The sequence below is a fragment of the Heloderma suspectum genome, chromosome 4 (genome assembly GCF_057233095.1).
Source record: "Heloderma suspectum isolate Gila_16-S chromosome 4, 16-S_ref, whole genome shotgun sequence".
NCBI classification, from domain to species: Eukaryota; Metazoa; Chordata; class Lepidosauria; order Squamata; family Helodermatidae; genus Heloderma; species Heloderma suspectum.
The window spans coordinates 218,049,644-218,073,127 of NC_139461.1; the positions used below are offsets into that span (position 1 = coordinate 218,049,644).

The 23,484-nt window shown below is 40.8% G+C and overlaps 1 protein-coding gene across 2 annotated transcripts in view; it reads right to left on the minus strand.

Annotated features, from left to right (window-relative positions):
- CACHD1 (cache domain containing 1) overlaps positions 1–23,484 on the minus strand; it is a 175,967-nt gene that overhangs the window by 36,132 nt on the left and 116,351 nt on the right. For both annotated transcript variants that reach the window (XM_084848253.1, XM_084848254.1), the window contains exons 5-12: positions 23,352–23,478; positions 20,176–20,320; positions 18,985–19,201; positions 11,977–12,126; positions 11,473–11,706; positions 8,458–8,607; positions 8,169–8,292; positions 2,448–2,565 (exon numbers count right to left, since the gene is read on the minus strand). In XM_084848253.1, coding sequence (XP_084704379.1) covers positions 2,448–2,565; positions 8,169–8,292; positions 8,458–8,607; positions 11,473–11,706; positions 11,977–12,126; positions 18,985–19,201; positions 20,176–20,320; positions 23,352–23,478 — 1,265 coding nt within the window. The remainder of the gene's footprint in view (positions 1–2,447; positions 2,566–8,168; positions 8,293–8,457; positions 8,608–11,472; positions 11,707–11,976; positions 12,127–18,984; positions 19,202–20,175; positions 20,321–23,351; positions 23,479–23,484) is intronic.

A 23,484-nucleotide genomic window follows, 5' to 3' on the forward strand; every position in this document is an offset into this window, starting at 1 on the left:
ATAATTAAAAGAAAAACCCTCCCTGATTTATGCTTTAAGAGAAAATTGGGATGTTCCCTAGCAGTCCAAGTTCCTACAGATCCAGTGAGTACCGTTTCAGGCCCGGCAGTAAACGTTGTATAGACTATTTCCATGTATGTGAAAATCTGCTCAACCCAACGGTGAACACAATTTCATGCAGCTTTTGGATCTCTAATGGAGAACTGCTCTCCAATTTATTTATTTTATTAGAGTACATATTCTATGTAATTTTGTATCAATTTTCCTAAATGTGCAAGTGTTGAGATAGGCAAAGTAAATTATTTAAGTTAGTTTGTTGTTGTTGTTCAGTCGTTAAGTCGTGTCCGACTCTTCGTGACCCCATGGACCATAGCATGCCAGGCCTTCCTGTCCTCCGCTCTCTCCTGCAGTGTGCTCAAGTTTGTATCATTGTGTCGGTGATGCTATCTAGCCATCTCATCTTCTGCCGTCCCCTTCTCCTTTTGCCTTCAGTCTTTTCCAGCATCAGGGTCTTTTCCAGAGAGTTTTCTCTTCGCTTAAGTTAGTTGCTCAGCTTATAATCTTTTCTTGTAACCATTTTTTAAAACACGATGGCTGTGAGACAGAAAAACTAAGTTGCTTATAGAGGAGGATTGCAGCAGTTTAGAGGTGGCAGCTTCTGTGGAAAAACTACACTGAAGCCTTGAATTCACATGGATAGCCCAAGTATCCACTCAGCTATTATAGAGGGTTATGAAGACTATTATATGAAGGCTGAAAAATTGTCAAAAAACCCTGCTCCCATTATCTTGTTTAGTATCCTGTTGGAGAGAGCCTTCTGTTGGCTAAAGTTAAAAAAGGAGGTAGCTACACATTTTGATGAGCATGAAGCAGGACCAGGTGGCCAACATAATCATGGTGTGGTATATTCTCCACAACAACTGCTAGACAAAGGGGGATCTTTTCCTGGAGGGACATCCCAACCTCCCTGGGCTGGGTGATGAAGAGGTGAGCAGCGACCTTGCCCAGGGAACCCTCGGCTTGAAGCAGCCAACTTGCATCATGCATTGACCATCAGAAGCACTGTAGACCAATTCACCTGGGACACTAACTCCCACACTGCCCATGGTCCAGGCCCCAGAGACTATTCCTGCAGACATATACTGAAAGTTGGTGAAGCAGTGTGGCCATGCCATCCTTGGCAACCATGAAAGGTATTCAGGACAGCAGGAATGTATGTGCAGAGGAAGCGGGATGGAGAAGCAAGACACCAACATTAGATGAAAGAAGCTGTGATTTTCTTGTTTGTCCATGAGCTGGATCCTGGTTATTCAACCAACCATGTTTAAAAACAATCAATGCCTTAACACCATGTGCCACCACAGCCAGTGGGCCCTGCTTCTACGTAAACATGCACAGAATTGTGCTTTAAGTTAATTTAACTAATTTTGTGAAATGACCAAAGCAATTAACCAATTCTTAGCAATACAAAACATTCCTGTATCATACTGAACCTACACATTCTATTTAGGAACATAGGAAGCTGTCCTATACCGAGTCAGACCATTGGTCCATCTAGCCCAGTATTGTCAACACTGATTGGCAGTAGCTCTCCAGGCCAGATTCTTTCCTAACCCTTACTAGAGATGTCGGGCATTGAATTGGAACCTTCTGCATGAAACACATGTGTTCAACCCTGGAATTTCTTTTCTTCAAAATATAGTTGGGAAGAAGTAGGAACTCTATTTCCCACAATGGTGTTTTCCTGCAGGACTAAGTCCCATGCCTAGAAGTTGCGAAATGAGAAAGATGTACATATATGTCTCCTCCCAAATCATGCCAGATATGGGTTTGGTATTTCTTTTCTTCTTCTTCTTTTTTAAGTACTTTTTATTCTATTTTTTTATCTTTATAAATGAAATAAACAATACCAACAACCTAATCAATAACTACAATTTCCCAACAATACAATAGTTTTAGGAGGATACAGCAATAATGAAAGAGGAAAAGGAAAAAAAAGAGAAAGAAAAAAACACTGGCAATATTACAATTCAATTCAGTATACATAATCAACCTTATATTTCAATATCATATCATCAGTCTTATAGCAAGGGTTTGGTATTTCCATAACCGAGGATCAACTGAAATGTTCAGAAATCAATGTGGTACAATCTTGTCATGCAACTATGTCACCTCTCATGAGATGTTGCATCACAGGCACATACCGTGTTGATTTCTTAATGGTGGAAGGAAATCTCATTCAAACAGGCACAAACATAAACCCTTTTGATGTTATTATTTACTGCTTAACAATTTAGCTCAGCCCTGATAGTGTATGGCCCAGAGGCCATGCAACAGACTCCAAATTCTTGGAAATATTAAGAGAAGAATTCCTGTTTTGTTGCAATTAAAAATTTGCCTTCAGCTTCAATACATTAGCATACATTCAAGTGAGCTCTGTCACTTACCATTTTCCAGGCATAACTCACGTTGTAGGCATCCTTCCCAATTTCACGCAGTTTGTTTACATGCCAAGACAGTGAGGAGTTCACTGGGACTGTAATAAGTTGACTCCCTAGAGGGAGGCTAAATTGGCAACAAACAATATCTGTCACTTATTAAAACAGGAAAGAAACTCAATGTTCATGTTCATGTTTACTTTTAAATTGAGATTACTTAAGAAAGGGCTGCACGGAATTTATTCTTAATTAAAGTGAAAGTGGAATGCTTTGCAACATCATATTTACCAGTTCACACTCAAAGCCAAATCCTGCTGGTTGTGGTCTTACAACTCTGATCAGGTAAATTGGTTCCAGATGAGAGATTTCAGTGATAATATTCTCAGTGGAATGAAATCACCGAAGGCCCTGGTTGTGTTTAGTAACAGAGGTATGACTGTCTGTCTGTCTGCTCACCAGGGCAAATAACACTTCCTCCCAACTGCTGAATTAATCTTTGCCTAGGCCCGAAAGAGCACCAGAGAATTCCTTCCAGTTCAGATAAAGACCAATGCAGCACTCTCATTGGCACAGGGCTACACCTCATGAACCCTGAAGGGTGGGAGATTTCTCTCACACCAGGTACACTCAGCAATTAAAGGGCCTAGAGCAGCCTTGTAAATAAGCCCACAAAAGTTAGTAGCCTCCAAACCTTTTTACTAGCCTACTGGGGACTGGCAGAGGATACTGTCCCTCCTGCAGCGGCCCACTGCCTTTCTATCCTGCCTGCAAAGGAGCAGGCTTCCTGCCTCTAGAAGTCTGCTTGGTTTCTATGCTGGATGTGGACGAGGGATGGAGTGCTCCTTCCCTCCTCCACCAGCACACTCACTGCACACAGTTCCTTGTTGCCTAGCCCTAGACAGCCTAGAAATGATGATGAAGATGATGATGAAGATGAATACTGGATGTAATTCCCATTATCCTTCACCTATGCTGTTTAGGGCTGATAAGACTTGCAGTCCAACAACATCTGGAAGGCCACAATTTTCCCATCCTTGCCCTCATTGTAAAGAATTTTTGTTGTTGTTGCTGTTGCTGCTGTTACCTCTCCCAGGTTTAAAGTGCCAAGAGAGGAACTTGTAGCAACAGGCTACGTGAACCTAGGGAGGCAAGCAGGATGGTGTTCTGATACTTTTTTGAACAGAGAAAAATTTAAGAAGACGCAAGAGAAGACCAAACATTGGGCAGATTAATGAATAAAACAGTTTTCAGGACTCTATAGCATTGTCCAGTCCTGTGCAGTTAAAGCATTTTGCTATCCTAGCATTTTTCTTTAAAACCACGTATGGTTTCCATGTCCATTCTGGAATAATGTGGTTCCTGTCTGAGACTGTGGGGCAGAACACCAAACCAAAAGTGAAAGATGGCATATAAAAAGACCAGCAGAGTGATTTCTGTGGTTATGTATCTGCAGCCTTGGGTCTATTGTCCATGATATTTTAAATGATGCAGGGTGTTGGAAGTGGCAGATGGTCCATAACTTCACTCGTTAGGAATCCACCCGTTAGGATTACTCTGTAAGATATGTGGTGAGAGGCTCTGAACTTTAGAGCTACTCCCTAAGGTCAAAACAAGCACCTTGAATGGGCCCAGAAACTATGAGGATCCAGTGCAGTTGGTACAGAACTGGTGATATAGGTTCTTGCCTGACGACACCCATGAAAAAGGCAGACTGCAGCATTCTGCACTATCTGCAAGTTCTAGTTCATCTTCCAGGGGCTGCATTAGAGTTCTCAATTGTCAGGTTTATGAAAGCATAAATAACTGTTGCAAGGTACTGGAACTGTTCCAGATAATTAATATCTGAAAGCCATATCCATTAATTGTTTGTATTGATTTTTCTAAAACGTAATTTAATGCCCTCACCTTGAATAGCTATTATTTCAAACCCGTGTGAGGGATTTCAATACATATTTTTGCTCTGATTTGTTGCTTAAAGAAACTGAAGAAGTTATTCATGTACAGAACCGCATGGCCTAGTTCTCTTTTCCATTGTAACACGAATTCCTTCTGTGACCCTAGGCAACTCACTGAATGCTACTTTTCTTTTCAAAGTGTAAATGTAGGCTAAGGAAGCTTGTCTGCCTACCTTACAAAGGTGGTTTGGAGGGTAAGGTTTACTAGAATAGTTTGAAGATGAAAAGCGAAGTATGAGGCCAATTATTTCAACACAGGGATTTGAACTGTGAACAGTAGAATATGAGTAGAAAACAACATACCAAAAGAAAATGTAAACTAAAATAACTTCGTAGGTAGGGTTTAAAGCTTAATTGCTAGCTGCAGCTTCAAGATATGTAAACTGCAATAATCCAGAGAAACTAAAGGAGGCTGATAATCTGACATAATTAGTATTGTGACACACCAGTATAACAGCCTAATGTCACTGTTTTTTTCTGCATCATATCTTGTCCCATGGGAGACAGATTTTAAGCTCTTTTTCCAGGGGCTCTCTCTGTTCCCTGTGTGAATCTACATGTAAAGCCAAGGAGCTGTAAAGCAAGAGGACAAACAGCATCTCTTTTGTCACTGATGTAGTCTCGTTGATGTGAAGATTGTCAGGAGTTTCCCCCACTAAATTCAATAGTCTTACACCATGCCTTTTATGGCTATGGTGAAATCAGTGTTTCCAGTCTTGGCATCTCACACTAAAGACAAGTTTAAAATGTGCTAGTGTTCAGGGGGAAAGTCTGTAAAAATTATTAATGTCAGAATGGAGATAGGAATAATGGTTGCACTGATTTATGAGTCAAGATCAGAATGTGAACAAAGTAGCTTTCTTAAAATAATAGGACAGAAATGTTATAACAATACTGTACAAACACCTGAAGAGAGGACTGGATTTTTTTTTCATAGTGTTCTTACCTAGAAATAACTGTATTTTTAAAATATATAAAATGAAATCAAGAATCATTAGATCATTATTATCTGATCATTAGATATTCTAAATGGAGATGTCTCCTGGAGAAATGGAAGAAAGTAACATTTTGTTCTGAGAAGATGACCTATAGCACAGTACATCAGGATGTTCTGCTGAGTAAGGCCCACTGAAATCTAGGTGAACTGTGACCTGGTTTGCACATAATGCTAACTCACGGTTTAGTTAACCCATGGATTGTTGAATTCTGGGGTTGTCACGATGTGCGAACTCAGCCATGCTAAAAAACCATGCTTTGCTAACCATGAACAATCCAGAAAGAGAACTCTGGGTTATCTAAACCATGGGTTATTGTTGCATCTCAACAACTGTGGGTTGTTCCTACTTTGTTTCATCATGCTACAGAGGCAGCAGGCAACAGTGGTAAAAAACAACAACCCCAGCCTTTCTACATGTCAATATTGTTGTTGTTCAGTCCGACTCTTCGTGTCCAACTCTTCGTGACCCCATGGACCATAGCACGCCAGGCCTTCCTGTCCTCCGCTCTCTCCCGGTGTGTGCTCAAGTTCGTATTCATTGCATCGGTGATGCTATCTAGCCATCTCATCCTCTGCCGTCCCCTTCTCCTTTTGCCTTCAATCTTTCCCAGCATCAGGGTCTTTTTCCAGGGAGTTGTCTCTTCGCATTAGGTGGCCAAAATATTTGAGCTTCAACTTCAGTATCTGTCCTTCCAATGAGCACTCAGGGTTGATTTCCTTTAGGATGGACTGATTTGACCTCCTTGCAGTCCAGGGGACTTGTAAGAGTCTTCTCCAGCACCACAGTTCGAAAGCATCAATTCTTCAGCACTCAGCCTTCCATATAGTCCAGCTCTCACAGCCATACATTACTACTGGGAAAACCATAGCTTTGATTATGCGGACCTTTGTTGGCAAGGTGATGTCTCTGCTTCTTACTATGCTGTCTAGGTTTGCCATAGCTTTCCTCCCAAGGAGCAAGCGTCTTTGAATTTCATGGCTACAGTCACCGTCTGCAGTGATCCTGGAGCCCAAGAAAATAAAATCTGACACTGCTTCCATTTCTTCCCCTTCTATATGCCAGGAAGTGATGGGGCCAGATGCCATGATCTTCGTTTTTTTAATGTTGAGTTTCAAACCATCTTCTGCACTCTCCACTTTCACCCTCAACAAGAGGCTCTTTAGATCCTCTTCGCTTTCTGCCAGTAGGGTGGTATCATCTGCGTATCTGAGGTTGTTGATAATTCTCCCGGCAATCTTAATCCTAACCTGTGATTCATCTAACTCAGCGTTTCTCATGATGTACTCTGAATATAAGTTAAATAAGCAGGGCAACAATATACAGCCTTGTTGTACTCCTTTCCCAATTTTGAACCAATCGGTTGTTCCATGTCTGGTTCTTACTGTTGCTCCTTGACCCTCATACAGGTTTCTCAGGAAACAGGTAAGGTGGTCTGGTACTCCCATCTCTTTAAGAATTTGCCACAGTTTGTTGTGATCCACACAATCAAAGGCTTTAGCGTAGTCAATGAAGCAGAAATAGACGTTTTTCTGGAATTCTCTTGCTTTCTCAGCTTCTTCAGCCTCAGTGGTTGGGGCATAGACTTGAATTACTGTAATGTTGAATGGTTTGCCTTCGATTCGTACTGAGATCATTCTATCGTTTTTGAGATTGTACCCCAGTACTGCTTTTCCCAATCTTTTGTTGACTATGAGTGCTACTTCATTTCTTCTAAGAGATTCTTGCCCACAGTAGTAGATATGATGGTCACCTGAATTAAATTCGCCCATGCTTGTCCATTTGAGTTCGCTGATTCCCAAGATGTTGATGTTCAATCTTGCCATCTCATGTTTGACCACCTCCAGCTTACCTTGAGTCATTGATCTGACATTCCAGGTTCCTAAACACTATTGTTCTTTACAGCATCGGATTTTCTTTTCACCATCAGACACATCCACAGCCGAGTGTCCTTTCGGCTTTGGCCCAGCCGCTTCACTCTTTCTGGCGCTACTTGGAAATACCCTCTGTTCTTCCCCAGTAGTATACTGGACACCTTCCGACCTGAGGGGCTCATCTTCCGGCGTCATCTCTTTTAGCCTTGTGATACGTTCCATGGGGTTTTCTTGGCAAGAATACTGGAGTGGGTTGCCATTTCCTTCTCCAGTGGACCACATTTTGTCAGAACTCTCTGCCACGACCTGTCCATCTTGGGTGGCCCTGCACGGCATAGCTTATGGCTTTACTGAGTTACGCAAGCCCCTTCGCCACAACAAGGCAGTGATCCGTGAAGGGGACATGTCAATATTACAGCGCTGCAAAGGCATTTGGGATAAAGTGAAGAAGCGGGCAAAAGAGGGGGGAAATAAATAACCCATGGATTGAGAAAACAAACCACAGTTTGTTCAATTATCTGCCTAACAAACCCTGGTAGGGCAACTAACCCTGGCTTAAATAAACCATGGATTAGTGTTAAGTGCAAACCAGATAAGACATTCATATATATATCTGCGTTCCTTGTGTTGTTCCCATTAATTTCAATGGCACTTTTGCAGAAGATAATGGATCTAATCTAAACAGTGGTTACTGAAATAGCTATACTGGCCATGACTCAAAATCATGAGAATTTTCTATTGAGTGTAAAAGAGCCTTCATTAAAAAACAAAAACAAAAAAACACACCATGAAACCCACATGTGAATTGTAGCTGCTGTATAATAAACATTAAGGGCAACATAATTTCCACTGGAGATTAGGTATGCACACACCAAGTTTGTATGAAGTATTAACTCAAAGTCTTACCTAAGGATGTTCTGTCGAACCAGTTCAAATTTGGGAATATTCTCATAATGTATAATATCTGTGTGAAGCGGTGGTTCAGAAAGCAAGTAAGGTCTGGTAAGAGAGGGGTGCATAAGAGTGTATCCTAAAAATGAAAAAAAAAAAGGGTAGGCATACATGTTGTTTATTATATTTACAAAACGTCTGAAGCATATTAAAATTTCCATTTAAAAAGTTAGTGCTCACTGCTACAATAGAATTTAATTATTGGCCTTTAAAACAGGAAGCATACTGACTGCCTTGAAGTTACCTTTATTATCTATCAAAAATGTGTAGGAAGCCAAAGAATCTTGGTAATAGGTGACATCTTCCAAAATATAGGCTAGGTTAACATCTACTCCAACAATTCCTAGTAGCAAGTTTCCAAAATAGCAAGGTTTGCTTACAGTCATTATCAGACCTGTGAACAAGAAAAACACACATTCAATTAACAATAAGGAAATCTCCAGCACCTACGTATGGGGACAGGAAAGTGATTTGTAGTCCAATTTTATGAACATTTACTTGGAAGTCCCATTTTATTTAGTGGAACTTACTTCCAAGTAACTTTCCATAGGATTGCTGCCTTAATGGCTTTGGGGAAGCTATGTTCTGTGTGTTTAGATCAGCCTTCCCCAATGTGGATCCATCCAGATATTTTGGACTACAATTCCTATCAGCCCAAGCAAGCATGGCCAATGATCAAACATGATGGTAGGTATAAGCCAAAACATCTGGAGTTATGCAGGCTGGGGAAAGCTGTCTTAGGTGATGCCTAAGCATCACATAATATCCCATTTTAAAAGAACAATTTCCTCTTGCATAAGTGAGAATGCCTCTTGTATTAAAAATAATGAAACTTTTTAAAATCTATTTTTATTTTGTTTTTATAAATGAAATAAGCACTACCAACAATATAATCAGAATCTTCAGTTTCCAACACTACAATATTCTAAGAAAAAGAAAAAAGAAAAGACAAAAAAGAAAAAAGAAAAAAAAAGGAATTATATTAAACTTCAAAAAGAACAAACCAAATATCTAAACAGTCTTATAGCGCAGGAATAGAAGCAACAGTCCATTTCCATTGGCCATAAATTACCATTCAGTTAACACATAATAATAAACATTAAGGGTTTAGCCAACAAGGGATAGTAGTAATAATAATAGTCCCATAATGATATTATTAATACTAATATTAATAAAAAGGGGAGAAAGAAAAAAAGTTTAAGAAAAGGATAAAAACAGGAACAAATTATAAAAACAGGAACAAAAATAATGTAATTTTAAAACTGTTTTTTAATCTACTGCCCGATTAATTGGAGGCACCTTTTCAACCACTATGCCAGCACATTCCTCTGTGGAATTATGCATATCAGAAGGATGATGGTAAAAGAAAGGTTTCTATTAATTCCCTCCTGTTTAGAAATATTAAAGTGATGTATTAATATTCCCAAACACTTAAAGATGGACATGATTACTTTTTTATGGTAATCTGAGGAATCTTGTCCATTGAATTCAAATGAAATCTAGTTTCAGCCAAGTAGCATTATCTTTTGGAGAGAAAGAAATAAGTGTTTGCATTGCAAATGCATATTTAGTTGCTTTGAATAATCCCATCAAATTATGCAGGTTTAGTGCACTATTCCTTCCTTTGCCCTCCAGGGTAGCATGGAGATTGACAATACACTTCCTGAAATGATGATAGCAGTAATTCCAAAGAATAAATAGCATTATGCATAAGGAATATCAGGAGAGCTTAGGAAGAGAGAAGCGATCGTAATATGTAATTATATTTATGTATTTATTTATATCCTGCCTTTCCTCCGGGGAGATCAAGGCAGCATACATAGGGTTCCCAGACAGTCTGTCATCCAGGCACTGACTACACCCAGACCTGCTTAACTTCAATGGAATTGCTGCATCATGCCTCCACTCTTTAGAAAATTAGTTTTTTTTTTTTACATTGCTCTTGGCAAGCTAAATCCCAGAATAGCGATTGATCTGGGAATTCTAAAATAGAAGCACATAATGATTTTGAAAGATCTCAGGGCCTGGAGTAAGAACATATCAGGTTGATTTCTCCCTTGCCTTCTATAGCATTGTCACTTATCCCAGGGACAAGATAATATAGAATGTTTTTCTATATATATATATTCATTTTTTAAAAACTGCAGAAGGACATCACCCATTTACATAAGCCCAGACTTCTGGAGTTCTACCACTTAACTTTAATGCCTTCTACCACCCTGCAGCCACATTAAAAACATTCTAGAAGCAAGCTACCTTAGGTCTTGGATCTTTGGTAATTACTTACATTTCATTCAACAACTGTATATAATTGTGAAGGCTTGAAAGCCCTTCTTAGTGATGAGATGCCTTAAAAATGTATTATTTAAATCCACCCTCCTCACAAAATGCCATGTTTAGTTTTTGGGGAGTTGCACAGCATTTCCAAATTACTGGGATTAAGTTCTTATAGCCTAGGAGTGACTCTGAGTTGGATTACTCTTTCAAAAGCAATATAAATCAACCATACAGAAGATGTCTCTCACAATTGCATAGAATCCTTGCAAGTTGGTTTGGTTGGTCGGAAGCTGCAGCTAGTGCAGAATGCAGCAGCTCTGCTGTTTTTCCGTGCTGCGTCTTTTCAGCATGTAACACCTTTGCTAAGGGAACTGCACTTGCTGCCTATTTGCTACAGGGCTGGGTTTAAGGTTTTGTTACTGGTGCATAAAGACCTAGTTAACAAAATTAAATGATCCACTCTATCAAAAGCCACTGGGAGGTCCAAAAGGCACCTGTCAATTTCCAAACACAGGAAGGTGTGGATTTAGGACCACTGAAGAGGTTTCATTGCATAATGAAGGGGGCATGATTTTCAGTGGAAGAAGTACTTGGGGGACTTTCCTCCACTGAAAGTCACACCTTCCTGATGTAACCTTTTTATATCAAAAGCAACAGTCAGATTTCAGTTACATGCATCCATGTGTAAGAATTAGTTAGCCCTTTGGAAGAGACAAGCAATTCAAACAGAGAAATTCACCCTTGATTTTGTAACCCAGCCCATCATCATTTCTGCACGTCTTGTCACATTAGCCCAGTTTCCCACTGTACTGCAGAGAGAGCATTTTTAGTGTCATACCTCCATGAATGCTCCTAATTTCAAAGTTTTCCTAAGGGGCAAATCTGAAAAAAGCCACCTACTATGTTTGCTACAAATGTGGTAATGACTGACAGAGGGAAACCATTCCATTAAAAAAAAAAAAAGTATCTTTGAAGCACTTACCATCTCCCATTTCATCTGAAAAAGGCAAACTGAAGACTGCTTCATCAATCATGTGGTTTGGGAGATTTGTATAAAACCGGCCAACAGTGGTTTCCAAATTGCTCAGCTGGTTCAAAACCATCATGCTCCCCTTTACTACAGGTAAGGCAGTTCGGTCAGGGACTCCATACTTCGCTGAGTTTTGTTCTGCCAGATCTCGGAGAAATGCTAATTCTTTTAAACCTGTCACTCCCTCTGCAACAGAGATGTGACAGATAAGTGAAGAGCAGACTTAAGGGCACAGTTCATGAAATGATCCTAAAAGCTCATGTATACACAAATGCAGAAATCATTATAAAACAGTAGTAAGCCATCTCATGGCATGCATAAACAATACTTTGCTAATGCAGGCCTCTAAGGTATCTGATAAAGCATTTCATTTTTTTAAACTCAAAACAGAAAAGATCACAAGTGAAAAGAACCCCAGAAGCTTAATTTGTCAGAAATACGGTAATCACCCCTTACCATTCATGAGTGCATAGGTAAGGATCATCACAGAGTTGTTAAGAAAACTATTTTCTTCATTGATGACACGAAGGGTAGTCTTTTTACCATCTTCCGATGAATCCCTTGACGTTATTCCAGCTGACAAATAAATTACAACCATATCTGTATCTAAGAAATATGAAATGGAATTATAGCGCGTTAGATTATGTTACATAACTCCAGCGCTGGATTCCCAACATCAATTGCCTTGCAGGAAATAAAAATATTGAAGTCATCATTGCAATGATGGTACACTAGGCAGAAAGAGCTCCTTTTAACCTTAGAGATCCTTCCAGGTTCTATGCCAGCCAGAATCTAACATCTCTATCCTAACCTCTGAATGAAAGAAACCTCGAATCCAAATCAACCAAGCCAAGGTTACCTAGAGAGGATGGCAGTGTGTGTATGGTGGCCAAGATACTATGGTCTCTAATTCCCTAAATCTGCAACAAACATATACCATATCCATACTCACAGTCCTTTTATACTCACTTCCAGTATTGGAGCTGGACTGGTAAAAAGGCTCAAAGCAGCTGAGTATGACTAGGTACCCCTTCATGGATCACTGCCTTGTTGAGGCGAAGGGGCTTGTGTAACTCAGTGAAGCCATAAGCTATGCCATGCGGGGCCACCCAAGACAGACAGGTCATGGCGGAGAGTTCTGACAAAATGTGGTCCACTGGAGAAAAAAATGGCAACCCACTCCAGTATTCTTGCCAAGAAAACCCCATGGAACGTATCACAAGGCTAAAAGATATGAGCCCCTCAGGTCAGAAGGTGTCCAATATACTACTGGGGAAGAGCAGAGGGGATTTCCAAGTAGCGCCAGAAAGAGTGAAGCGGCTGGGCCAAAGCCGAAAGGACACTCAACTGTGGATGTGTCTGGTGGTGAAAAGAAAATCCAATGCTGTAAAGAACAATATTGTTTAGGAACCTGGAATGTCAGATCAATGAATCAAGGTAAGCTGGAGGTGGTCAAACATGACATGGAGAGATTGAACATCGACATCTTGAGAATCAACGAACTCAAATGGACAAGCATGGGCGAATTTAATTCAGCTGACCATTATATCTACTACTGTGGGCAAGAATCCCTTAGAAGAAATGGAGTAGCACTCATAGTCAATAAAAGGGTGGGAAAAGCAGTACTAGGGTACAATCTCAAAAATGATAGAATGATCTCAGTACGAATCCAAGGCAAACCATTCAACATTACAGTAATTCAAGTCTATGCCCCAAACACTGAGGCCGAAGAAGCTGAGGTTGATTGGTTCTATGAAGACCTACAACACCTTCTAGAACTAACACCAAAAAAAGATGTCCTCTTCATCCTAGGGGATTGGAATGCTGAAGTAGGAAGTCAAGAAATCACCAGAATAACAGGCAAGCATGGCCTTGGTGTACAAAATGAAGCAGGACAAAAGCTAATAGAGTTTTGTCAAGAGAACATGCTGATCATAGCAAACACTCTTTTCCAACAGCACAAGAGGCGACTGTACACATGGACATCACCAGATGGTCAATATCGAAATCAGATTGATTATGTCCTTTGCAGCCAAAGATGGGGAAGCTCTATACAGGCAGTAAAAACAAGACCTGGAGCTGACTGTGGCTCAGATCATGAGCTGCTTCTTGCAAAATTTCGGCTTAAATTGAAGAACGTAGGGAAAACCACTAAACCATTCAGGTATGACCTAAATCATATCCCTTATGAATGTACAGTGGAGGTGAGGAATAGATTTAAGGGATTAGACCTGATAGACACAGTGCCTGAGAAACTATGGACGGAGGTCCGTAACATTGTTCAGGAGGCAGCAACTCAATCCATCCCAAAGAAAAAGAAATGCAAGAAAGCCAAGTGGCTGTCTGATGAGCCTTTACAAGTAGCTGAGGAAAGAAGGGAAGCCAAAAGCAAAGGAGAAAGGGGAAGGTATATCCAACTGAATGCAGAGTTCCAGAGAATAGCAAGGAGAGACAAGAAGGCCTTCTTAAATGAACAATGCAAAGAAATCGAGGAAAACGGAATGGGAAAGACTAGAGATCTCTTCAAGAAAATCGGAGATCTCAAGGGAATGTTTTGTGCAAAGATGGGCATGCTAAAAGACAAAGAAGGCAGGGACCTAACAGAAGCAGATGAGATTAAGAAGAGGTGGAAAGAATACACAGAAGAACTATACAGGAAAGATCTGAATGTCCCTGATAGCCATGATAGTGCGGTCACTGAACTTGAGCCGGACGACCTAGAGAGTGAAATCAAGTGGGCCTTAGGAAGCATTACTAACAACAAAGCTAGTGGAGATGACAGTATTCCAGCTGAGCTATTTAAAATCCTCAAAGATGATGCTGTTAAAGTGCTGCACTCAATATGCCAACAAATTTGGAATACTCAACAGTGGCCACAAGACTGGAAAAGGTCAGTTTACATTCCAATTCCAAAGAAGGGCAACGCCAAAGAGTGTTCAAACTACCGCACAATTGCGCTCATTTCACATGCCAGCAAGGTGATACGCAAAATCCTACAAGCTAGGCTTCAGCAGTATGTGAACCGAGAACTACTGGAAGTACAAGCTGGGTTCCGAAGAGGCAGAGGAACTAGATCGCCAGCATTCGCTGGATCATGGAGAAAGCAAGAGAATTCCAGAAAAATGTCTATTTCTGCTTCATTGACTACGCTAAAGCCTTTGATTGTGTGGATCACAACAAACTGTGGCAAATTCTTAAAGAGATGGGAGTACCAGACCACCTTACCTGACTCCCGAGAAACCTGTACGAGGGTCAAGAAGCAACAGTAAGAACCAGACATGGAACAACCGAGTGGTTCAAAATTGGGAAAGATGTACAACAAGACTGCATATTGTCGCCCTGCTTATTTAACTTATATGCAGAGTACATCATGAGAAACACCAGGTTGGATGAATCACAGGTCGGAATTAAGATTGCCGGGAGAATTATCAACAACCTCAGATACGCAGACGATACCACCCTAATGGCAGAAAGCGAAGAGGATCTAAAGAGCCTCTTGTTGAGGGTGAAAGAGGAGAGTGCAAAAGCTGGTTTAAAACTTGACATTAAAAAAACTAAGATCATGGCATCTGGCCCCATCACTTCCTGGCATATAGAAGGGGAAGAAATGGAAACAGTGACAGATTTTATTTTCTTGGGCTCCAATATCACTGCAGATGGTGACTGTAGCCATGAAATTCAAAGACGCTTGCTCCTTGGGAGGAAAGCTATGGCAAACCTAGACAGCATAGTAAGAAGCAGAGACATCATCTTGCCGACAAAGGTCCGCATAATCAAAGCTATGGTTTTCCCAGTAGTAATGTATGGCTGTGAAAACTGGACTATAAGGAAGGCTGAGCGCCGAAGAGTTGATGCTTTTGAACTGTGGTACTGGAGAAGACTCTTACGAGTCCCCTGGACTGCAAGGTCAAATCAGTCAGTCCTAAAGGAAATCAACCCTGAGTGCTCATTGGAAAGACAGATACTGAAGTTGAAGCACAAATATTTTGGCCACCTAATGCGAAGAGAAAACTCCCTGGAAAAGACCCTGATGCTGGGAAAGATTGAAGGCAAAAGGAGAAGGGGACGGCAGAGGATGAGATGGCTAGATAGCATCACCGATGCAATGAATATGAACTTGAGCACACACCGGGAGACAGCGGAGGACAGGAAGGCCTGGTGTGCTATGGTCCATGGGGTCACGAAGAGTCGGACACGATTTAACGACTGAACAACAACAACATAGCCCCACTTATAGGTAAACAAGCATGCATGCATCTACTTTGGCTCTCTGAGTGGGGAAGATGGAAATATTTGTAAAGGAGAAGTAAAAACTGCATTTTTGTATCTTTCCTTTCACCACAATGCTTTGGGCTGGGGGAGGGGATGGGTGGGTGGGAAATGCCTCAACCCAACAAACTTGGGCTACTAGGAAGCTTATAGAGGAAGTATGGAATATTCCTCTGATTTCCTTACAATCAACAGGCAAACAGTATTTTACAGGGTAATATCATTCTATACACTAGTGCCTAAAAAACACAGAGTTAGGGGAACATTATTGACATGTTTCACTTACTCATTATGGGTTACCAAAATATTGCTCTTCTAATGTTAACAGCTCATAGCTTTAGCCTACCCTTTATGGCTCTACAGCCCAATCTAGAAAACTGTTCTTTCTTGCAATTTTAAAATCTTATTTTCTATTATACACTTAACAAATTGGAGTGCAAGGTACTCAAATGTTTTCAGTCTCTTGGCTGTAGATTTTCCCCAGTCAACAGGCTTCATTCCACCTGACTTGTTTCCCGTTTTTCTCCTGGGTTACTGAATTGCAGTAAAAGTTGCGTAAGGATTTATCATGTATGAAAGCATTGTGAAATTCTCTAGGACAAAAGAAACTGTAAATGTGAATTAATTAGGAGGCCACTGCTCTTTTAGAGACTAACTGAAGGGCGGAGAGGTATACAAACATCCATCTTTTCAGTATCATTCTTATCTTTCATACCAGATATGCCTCCATAACATTTTGCATTACAAAACTCCGGGGGGGGGGGGGGAGAATATCCTGTATGGATTCTTTGTCATGCATGCAGATCCTGCTGGGAGAGGCGGATGTTTAAAAAAAAAAAAAACCTTCACAATACACCAGAACAATCATTTTTGTGCTAGAAATGAAAACAAGCAAGAAGATTGCTTACAAGGAAAGGGAAGGACCTGGCACATCCTCCTCCTGAAATTACTGAACAGTACAGCACTGCATTGCTGTTGTTTGAGTGGAATATACAATAGCTCAGCTTTAAAGTGATAGGATATGCCCCCTATTTAAAAGTATCCATTTTAAAAAGCAACATAAATGATGCATAAAATCCTACTAAAAAGGGGCTTCCCACAAGAACAGAAAACATGCCTGTGATTTTGAGCCCTCCAAGGAAGAATGTTAAGCTCTTGAGCAACTACTCGTACTCCACCATCACTTTGATAAGTATCTAAATACTGAGTAACAACTAGCCAAAAGTTCATTAATGGGTGTAAGGCTATTTCCCCATTCCTCCCCACCTGTATTAAAGGTAGTTTTAGGCAGATCGATGAGCTTATGATTAATGCCCAAGTTTGATGCTTTAGAAAACACTTATGCTATGAACTATCACTTTTAACTATCAGGATGGAGGGGTGGGTTTGTACTCATGTTTCTCACATTTTAATTATTAAATTAGTTATGGAGGACTGTGTTATCTAGCAAATCTTAGGATATAGTGTGTATATGAATCACGGACATCAGTATGTGATGAGTTCTGGACTCTGAGCATGCCACAACTGCCAGCATGCTGAAAGCCAATCCATGCAGAGCTCAAACTGACCTCAGCACACACTGCTGGGCAGAAACACAACACAGCGTTCTTCAGCAGCAGCTGCACACTGATGGCATAATAGTGCTTAATTTCTAGAACAAGTGATGTTGGGCTCAAGTCTATCTGGAAACTGCACCCTCCAATATGAAAATCCTTCCCACTAACTTCCACTCTGTAGTTGCTCAATGTTAAGGGAAAAAACCCCTGCATCTGCTAAGTAGCACTTCTACATTTTCCTGCTTCACTTATTTCAGGACTGAGCCCTGATTTTCTCAGTGGTGTAGCGGTGCTCTTTGATTAGCGGGGACAAGGACATCATCTGTCACCCCACTCAGGCTTCCCTCTGAGCTTATCTGCAACTCCCTAGAATAGCTGGGGGAAGGGGGGAATAGATTTTCCCAACCACAATATATTGTAGTGAACTATCCCTGTTGTAATGCAAAGTATTTTGTGGTGGCTTGGTCTTGAAAGGGCAATTAGGGCCCACTAGCTTTACGAAAGACCTACAAAAGACATAATACACACAGAGGAACACACACACAGAGGAGGGAGGGAGAGGGGGGGGAGAGAGAGAGAGAGAGATGGATCATCACAACTGCCCACATTTCTGCATTCTCCTTGGGGGGGGGGGCGTGGCTATGAGTCCTAGTGAGGTTGGGCACAAATTAAATTCTCAAGTGTGCAACTCAGCCCCCACTTTTACTAGCTTGCAAATTCTCCGAGATATGCAGTACTTTTTATATTTTTTTACTTTGAATACAAAAATGTTTTGTCTGAGGTGGTGGTTGTTTGGTTTGTGGCAGGCAACGTGCTACTTTGAACTTACCAGCACCACATACACGCCTATGCCTTCGACAACAGCCATGCTACGTTGCCCTAGTATTGCTACTGGCAGCCTTCCATGGAGATGGTGAGGCTTAGGTCTGCTTAGCTTCATAATGGAACATCTACTTTTCTCCAGATTGTTCTCTGGGCATTTCTATAAAAAGGTAAAGGTGTCCCCAACCAGTCGTGTCCGACTCTAGGGCGCGGTGCTCATCCCCGTTTCTAAGCCGAAGAGCCAGCGCTGTCCAAAGACGCTTCCGTGGTCATGTGGCCGGCATGACTGAACACCGAGGTGCACGGAACGTTGTTACCTTTCCCGCCGAGGCGGTACCTATTTATCTACTTGCAATTTCTTGCTTTTGAACTGCTAGGTTGGCAGAAGCTGGGACCGAAGACGGGAACTCGCTCCGTCACGCAGCACTCGGGTCTCGAACTGCTGTCCTGCCGACCTTCCAGTCTGCAGTTCAGCGTCTTAACCACTAAGCCACCACGGCCCCTGGGCATTTCTATGCCTATGGTTAAAAACTCACCTCTATTGGTTTGATCATGCTAGCTTATGTGCTCCATGTTCTTGTTCTGTGGAAGCCATCTAGCTAACAGGCCCTTGCAATTACTAAGGGATATGCTGAATTGTCTAAAAGCAAACTGTGTCATTTCAGATAATAATTTTAGTATTTTGAAACGTTACAACCTCCTATCCTTCGCTAAAAAGAGCTATTCAAATGGAAAAAGAGAGAAATGCAAGAAAGAAAGATACAAGAGTAAAGGCGGCGGGGGGGGGGAACTATTAATACTGCATAATAACACTTACTTGCTTGGAGCTTAGTGCTATTGTTTGTATTTCGTATCAACTGAAATGCTTTTTGAAATCCTGCCGCGTGCTGGGTAGGGCTGTCAGATGATTTTATATTGCTAACGAAGGTGGACATTTTCCTTTTTGTCTCACTGGTGGCAGGAGACAGAAATGTCTTATAGCACTGATCCAAGGAGCAGGTTCTTACTGTGTCTGCCACGGTTAACACAGAGATCTTAAAAGAAAAAAGAAATATATATCTATATCTATATATAGGATTACCTTACTGTTTAGAATTCTTTTATGTTTCTTTCTATGGCACACACTGCGACAAGCCAACAGAGAAGTCTGTGTGAATTTAAGATTCAGTTGCCTAAGAAAAGAATGCTTGAGGTATAAATCCATCAACATTGAGAAGGGTTAGACTTATAGAAGAAAGATTTTGGCCTTCATTTTGCCAAGGAAGCAATATGGTTTCTGCTCATGTAAATATTTACAGCAGTATTCCTAACGTTGAATCAGGAATCACCACTGAGTTTGTAGGCTACTACGAATGAACATTAGGACCACAGCACCATATGATTTTAGGGGAAAGTGATGATACTTTCAATATGAGTCAATAGGAAGGGGAGGGGCCCTAACAAAATTACATTTATGAGACCCCTGAATGTGGGAACCACCTCGTTTGCAGTAGTCACATAACGAAGTTTCACTAAGGACAGATTTGCCCCAGCTTTTTGTCAAAGACATACACCAGCAGGGTTCATAATCTTTTCTGCTGCTGTGGGGGTCATTCTCCCCTCTGGTTATCACCTACGAAGCTCAGTACAAGAGAGATGAGAGTGATCCCATCCCCCTCCTCTTTCTCCTTTGTAGCCATGCTGGGCTTCAGAGGTGCTCAGATGACAGCTGAAGCTCAAGCATAACAGCTCTTCCAACTTCTTCTTCCCAAACTTGAAGCTTAAACAAAGGAGAGTGAAGCGCAGTAGCACTGGGCTTTCGAGGCACTCTAAGCACTTCTGAAGTTTGCATGACAGGCCCTCAAGAAGGTGCAGTGCTGGCTACAATGTTGGCAGTAGAGCTTTCTGTGAGTGTGCCAGGGGCCTCCACAGTGGACATCTCCCTCCACCCCCATGGCATAGCCCTTCGCCACCCCATCCTAACCCCCAAGTGGATTGTGCTGTCACTTCTCACTCCGAGTTAACTCACCTTATCATGTTCATCTATTGAGTTCAGAATAACTTGGGCTGCATCTTTAGCAATTTGGAGTTGTGTCTCTGTAACTGAAGCCCCATGGTCCACAACGACAACTATATGCTTAGACTGAGGCCTAACCGTAGAAACGTAGACAGGCCTGAAATTGAAAAAACAGTTAGCAATTTTAACCATCACTTACAATTCTGAAAGAAAAAATGAAGACAACTAGAAGGCCTTATTTTAGTTTTGCAAATAAATCCAAATGACCCAATATAGGAACATTTTGGAACATTGATCGGAACATGTTTTGAGAGTTCACAGGGGTGTTAATTTTGTTCATGTGTTTATTTTTAGTTTAACAAATCCCATCTCAGTCAGTAACTTGCTTGCTTGGTACCATTGGGCAACATGTTCTCTCTCCACCTCACTTCCCTGTTTATAAAAACTGTTATTATAGTGACCTCTACCTGATGGCATTTTTGAGAGGACAAAAGTGATAAAGATTGCAAACGTTAAAAGTATGATAGCTTGGCCAAAGAGTCCACTGTACAGCAGGGTGAATGGTACACTAACAGTGTCCACAGTCTAATCCTTGAATGCAACATGACAAAATATACTGGATTAATTATACTGGGTTATTTTATTTATTTATCTCAATACAGCTTTAGATATTCAATTTTAAATCCATCATTTAGTAACAACACAACTAATTGTGGTGTTTAGAATAACAAGTTCTGACAAATCATTCCTTTTATAAGAGGAAAGTGCATGGCTGATCTGAGGATTGTCTGTATCACCTGATGCAGCTATTTTTAACCAGGTAGAGAAATTAGTATAGTAAAGTACAGTGGCTAGTTACCTGGCATGTAAAAAGTTTATGCAAGCAGTATAAAATTGCATTAGTGCATTAGGATTGACTTTATCATCAAGAGACAAATTCTCTTGCCAAGATCGTCTTTTCTTTTAAAGCTCTGGAATGTAATTCATATAGGTCATGCTCTGCAAGGTTCTCTTATCTGTGTATGTGATTTTTTTTTAAGCTTTTCAAGTCTGTTAAGGGCACAGAGCATTTGCATATTGAAAAGGGTTTAAATAGAAGGTAGTGGCTGCTTTTCCCTGAGGGTTGAAAGCTAGAACAAATTGGACTAATCTTGACTAAGGAAAATAAAAAGGAAAAACAGGAACATGCACACCCTGCTCCACCTCTCTGTTTGTCTAGACCAAAGACTCTTTGGAATAAACAAAAAAACTTTGGATTGAAATATTACATCAAAAGACACACAGAGAATTCTTTTTACAGGAAAAAGGAATGCGGGAGAATGTTCTGAAGGCATTAAAATAAAACAATGGGCACAATCCGGTCTTAATTTTAAAACTGCCAATAGCTATCTAGGACTTTGGATCTTAAAAGCATATAATGGGCAGTAAGTGACATGCACCAGAAATCTGTAATAAATATTCAAATGAGGAAAATAAATATACCACAATCTTGTATCTGGATTAAGCAGCGCCTGAAAATTATAGTGCTATAAGAGGGGATAAACCTAACGGAGAATGTTTATTGCCCTGACAGAACTACAATTCCTAGAGTTCCTGGGAGAAAGTCATGAAAGACAGACCAATTTTAAAACCATTTAAATGTGTAGTGACGTTTGTAACCATGGGAAGACTATTGAGCCAAAGAGGGAGGTTTCATGTACACAACCAAATAACATGTGCGTAGTTGAACATCAAGACTTTTATTTCATAATGGAAGTAGTCTTGTCCTAATCAACAGAATTATAGTGTCTAGCACACACATTTGGGGGATCTGGAGATCTTTATAGGGCAGGGGTGGGCAACTTGTGGCCCTCCAGATGTTTTGGCCTACAACTCCCATGAGCCTTTACCAGCTTAGCACTGGGGGGGGGTGATGGATGAGGGTGGTGAGGGATGATGGCAGCTGTAGGTCAAAACATCTGGAGGGCCACAAGTTGCTCATCCCTGTTATAGGGTAATACGTATGGTTACATATTTGACACTGCACTGCTTGGTAAAATCCGTTTTACTCCTGCAACTGGAGGAACTGCAAGCAGTCGCAGGGAAACTTGTTTCCGCATGTAGATTGCTTTCAGTGGATCAGGGTATTTGACTGTAGATATTACTGTTGATATACTCTTTATTCTCCAAATTGCCTCCAGTACCTTACAGCATTTGCAACTGAATACTAAATTTATCCAACTTAATTGAGTAATGGAATTCCACTTACCACACCTTTCTGGTTTGGCAGCCACCCATTAAACTTCACCTGTCATTCACATACCCATTTTGTAGTGTGCAAATGTTGTGTGTGTGTGTTGTAATCTGGGCCACAGTTTTGCTAGATTCCTTACTTATGGAAAATGTCTGATGGAATTGTATCAAATTTCTTATGGAACTTCAGATATACCTTGTTGCATTCCAATTATCCACTTAAAAAATGATCATATCAATGAAAGAAAGATTAAGCTGACTTGGCTTTGTATTTGACAGTTCTGTTTAGAATACTGTCCAGGTAAGGAGAACAGCATCTCCTCTGGAACCCCCTTTTAGCCCTCTGACTTTAATACTTGTAGGCAAAACTGTATTTAAAAGAAATAAGAAAGTGGCAGATGACAAAAAAACACCCTTTCGAAGCCATTCGCATGACCAAACTAATGTGTTGGAAATCTGGGCTGGGCAGACCAGTTAGCTCATTATGAAGCAGTCAGATAATTGCTTGATCATGCACTCAGTCTGTACATCACTTAATTCCACAATTACAGTTCCACTGCAGAACTGTGGTAGGTCAAATGCTGGCACCTGAATATGGGCTGAGCTGGGACCTTAGTAACTGAGGAACCAGTCACATGACAACTTCACCATGTGCGGAAACTCTGCACATCCATCATGCCCATTGGGTTATATGAAATGACAACAGGATAAACTCTGAACCGGAATGAAAATGGATACAATATTACATTGCTGATGTAAGGTAACCTTATTGAAAAATATTTATATTGAGGAATTGCATACCTAACATCGTGCAAGCAGACTTCTATTTGTGCAACAAGATTTCCCCGTGAAGCCCCTGCGTGCTCCCCAAATCCGCCACAGAAGGTCTGCTGTATAAAATTACACAGCAATAAGGGTTTTTTTACACATTAAAAAAAAAATCAAGTAAGTCATACCTGCTGCGGTGTTCGTAAGTGCCCTTACATCGAAATTTGTGAGCCGGAAACACAGTAAAAATTCCTTCTTCTGAACTAAAGTACTGCCATTTAATTCCTGGGTTGGATTTCAGATTGTCAGCAAGAACTATTA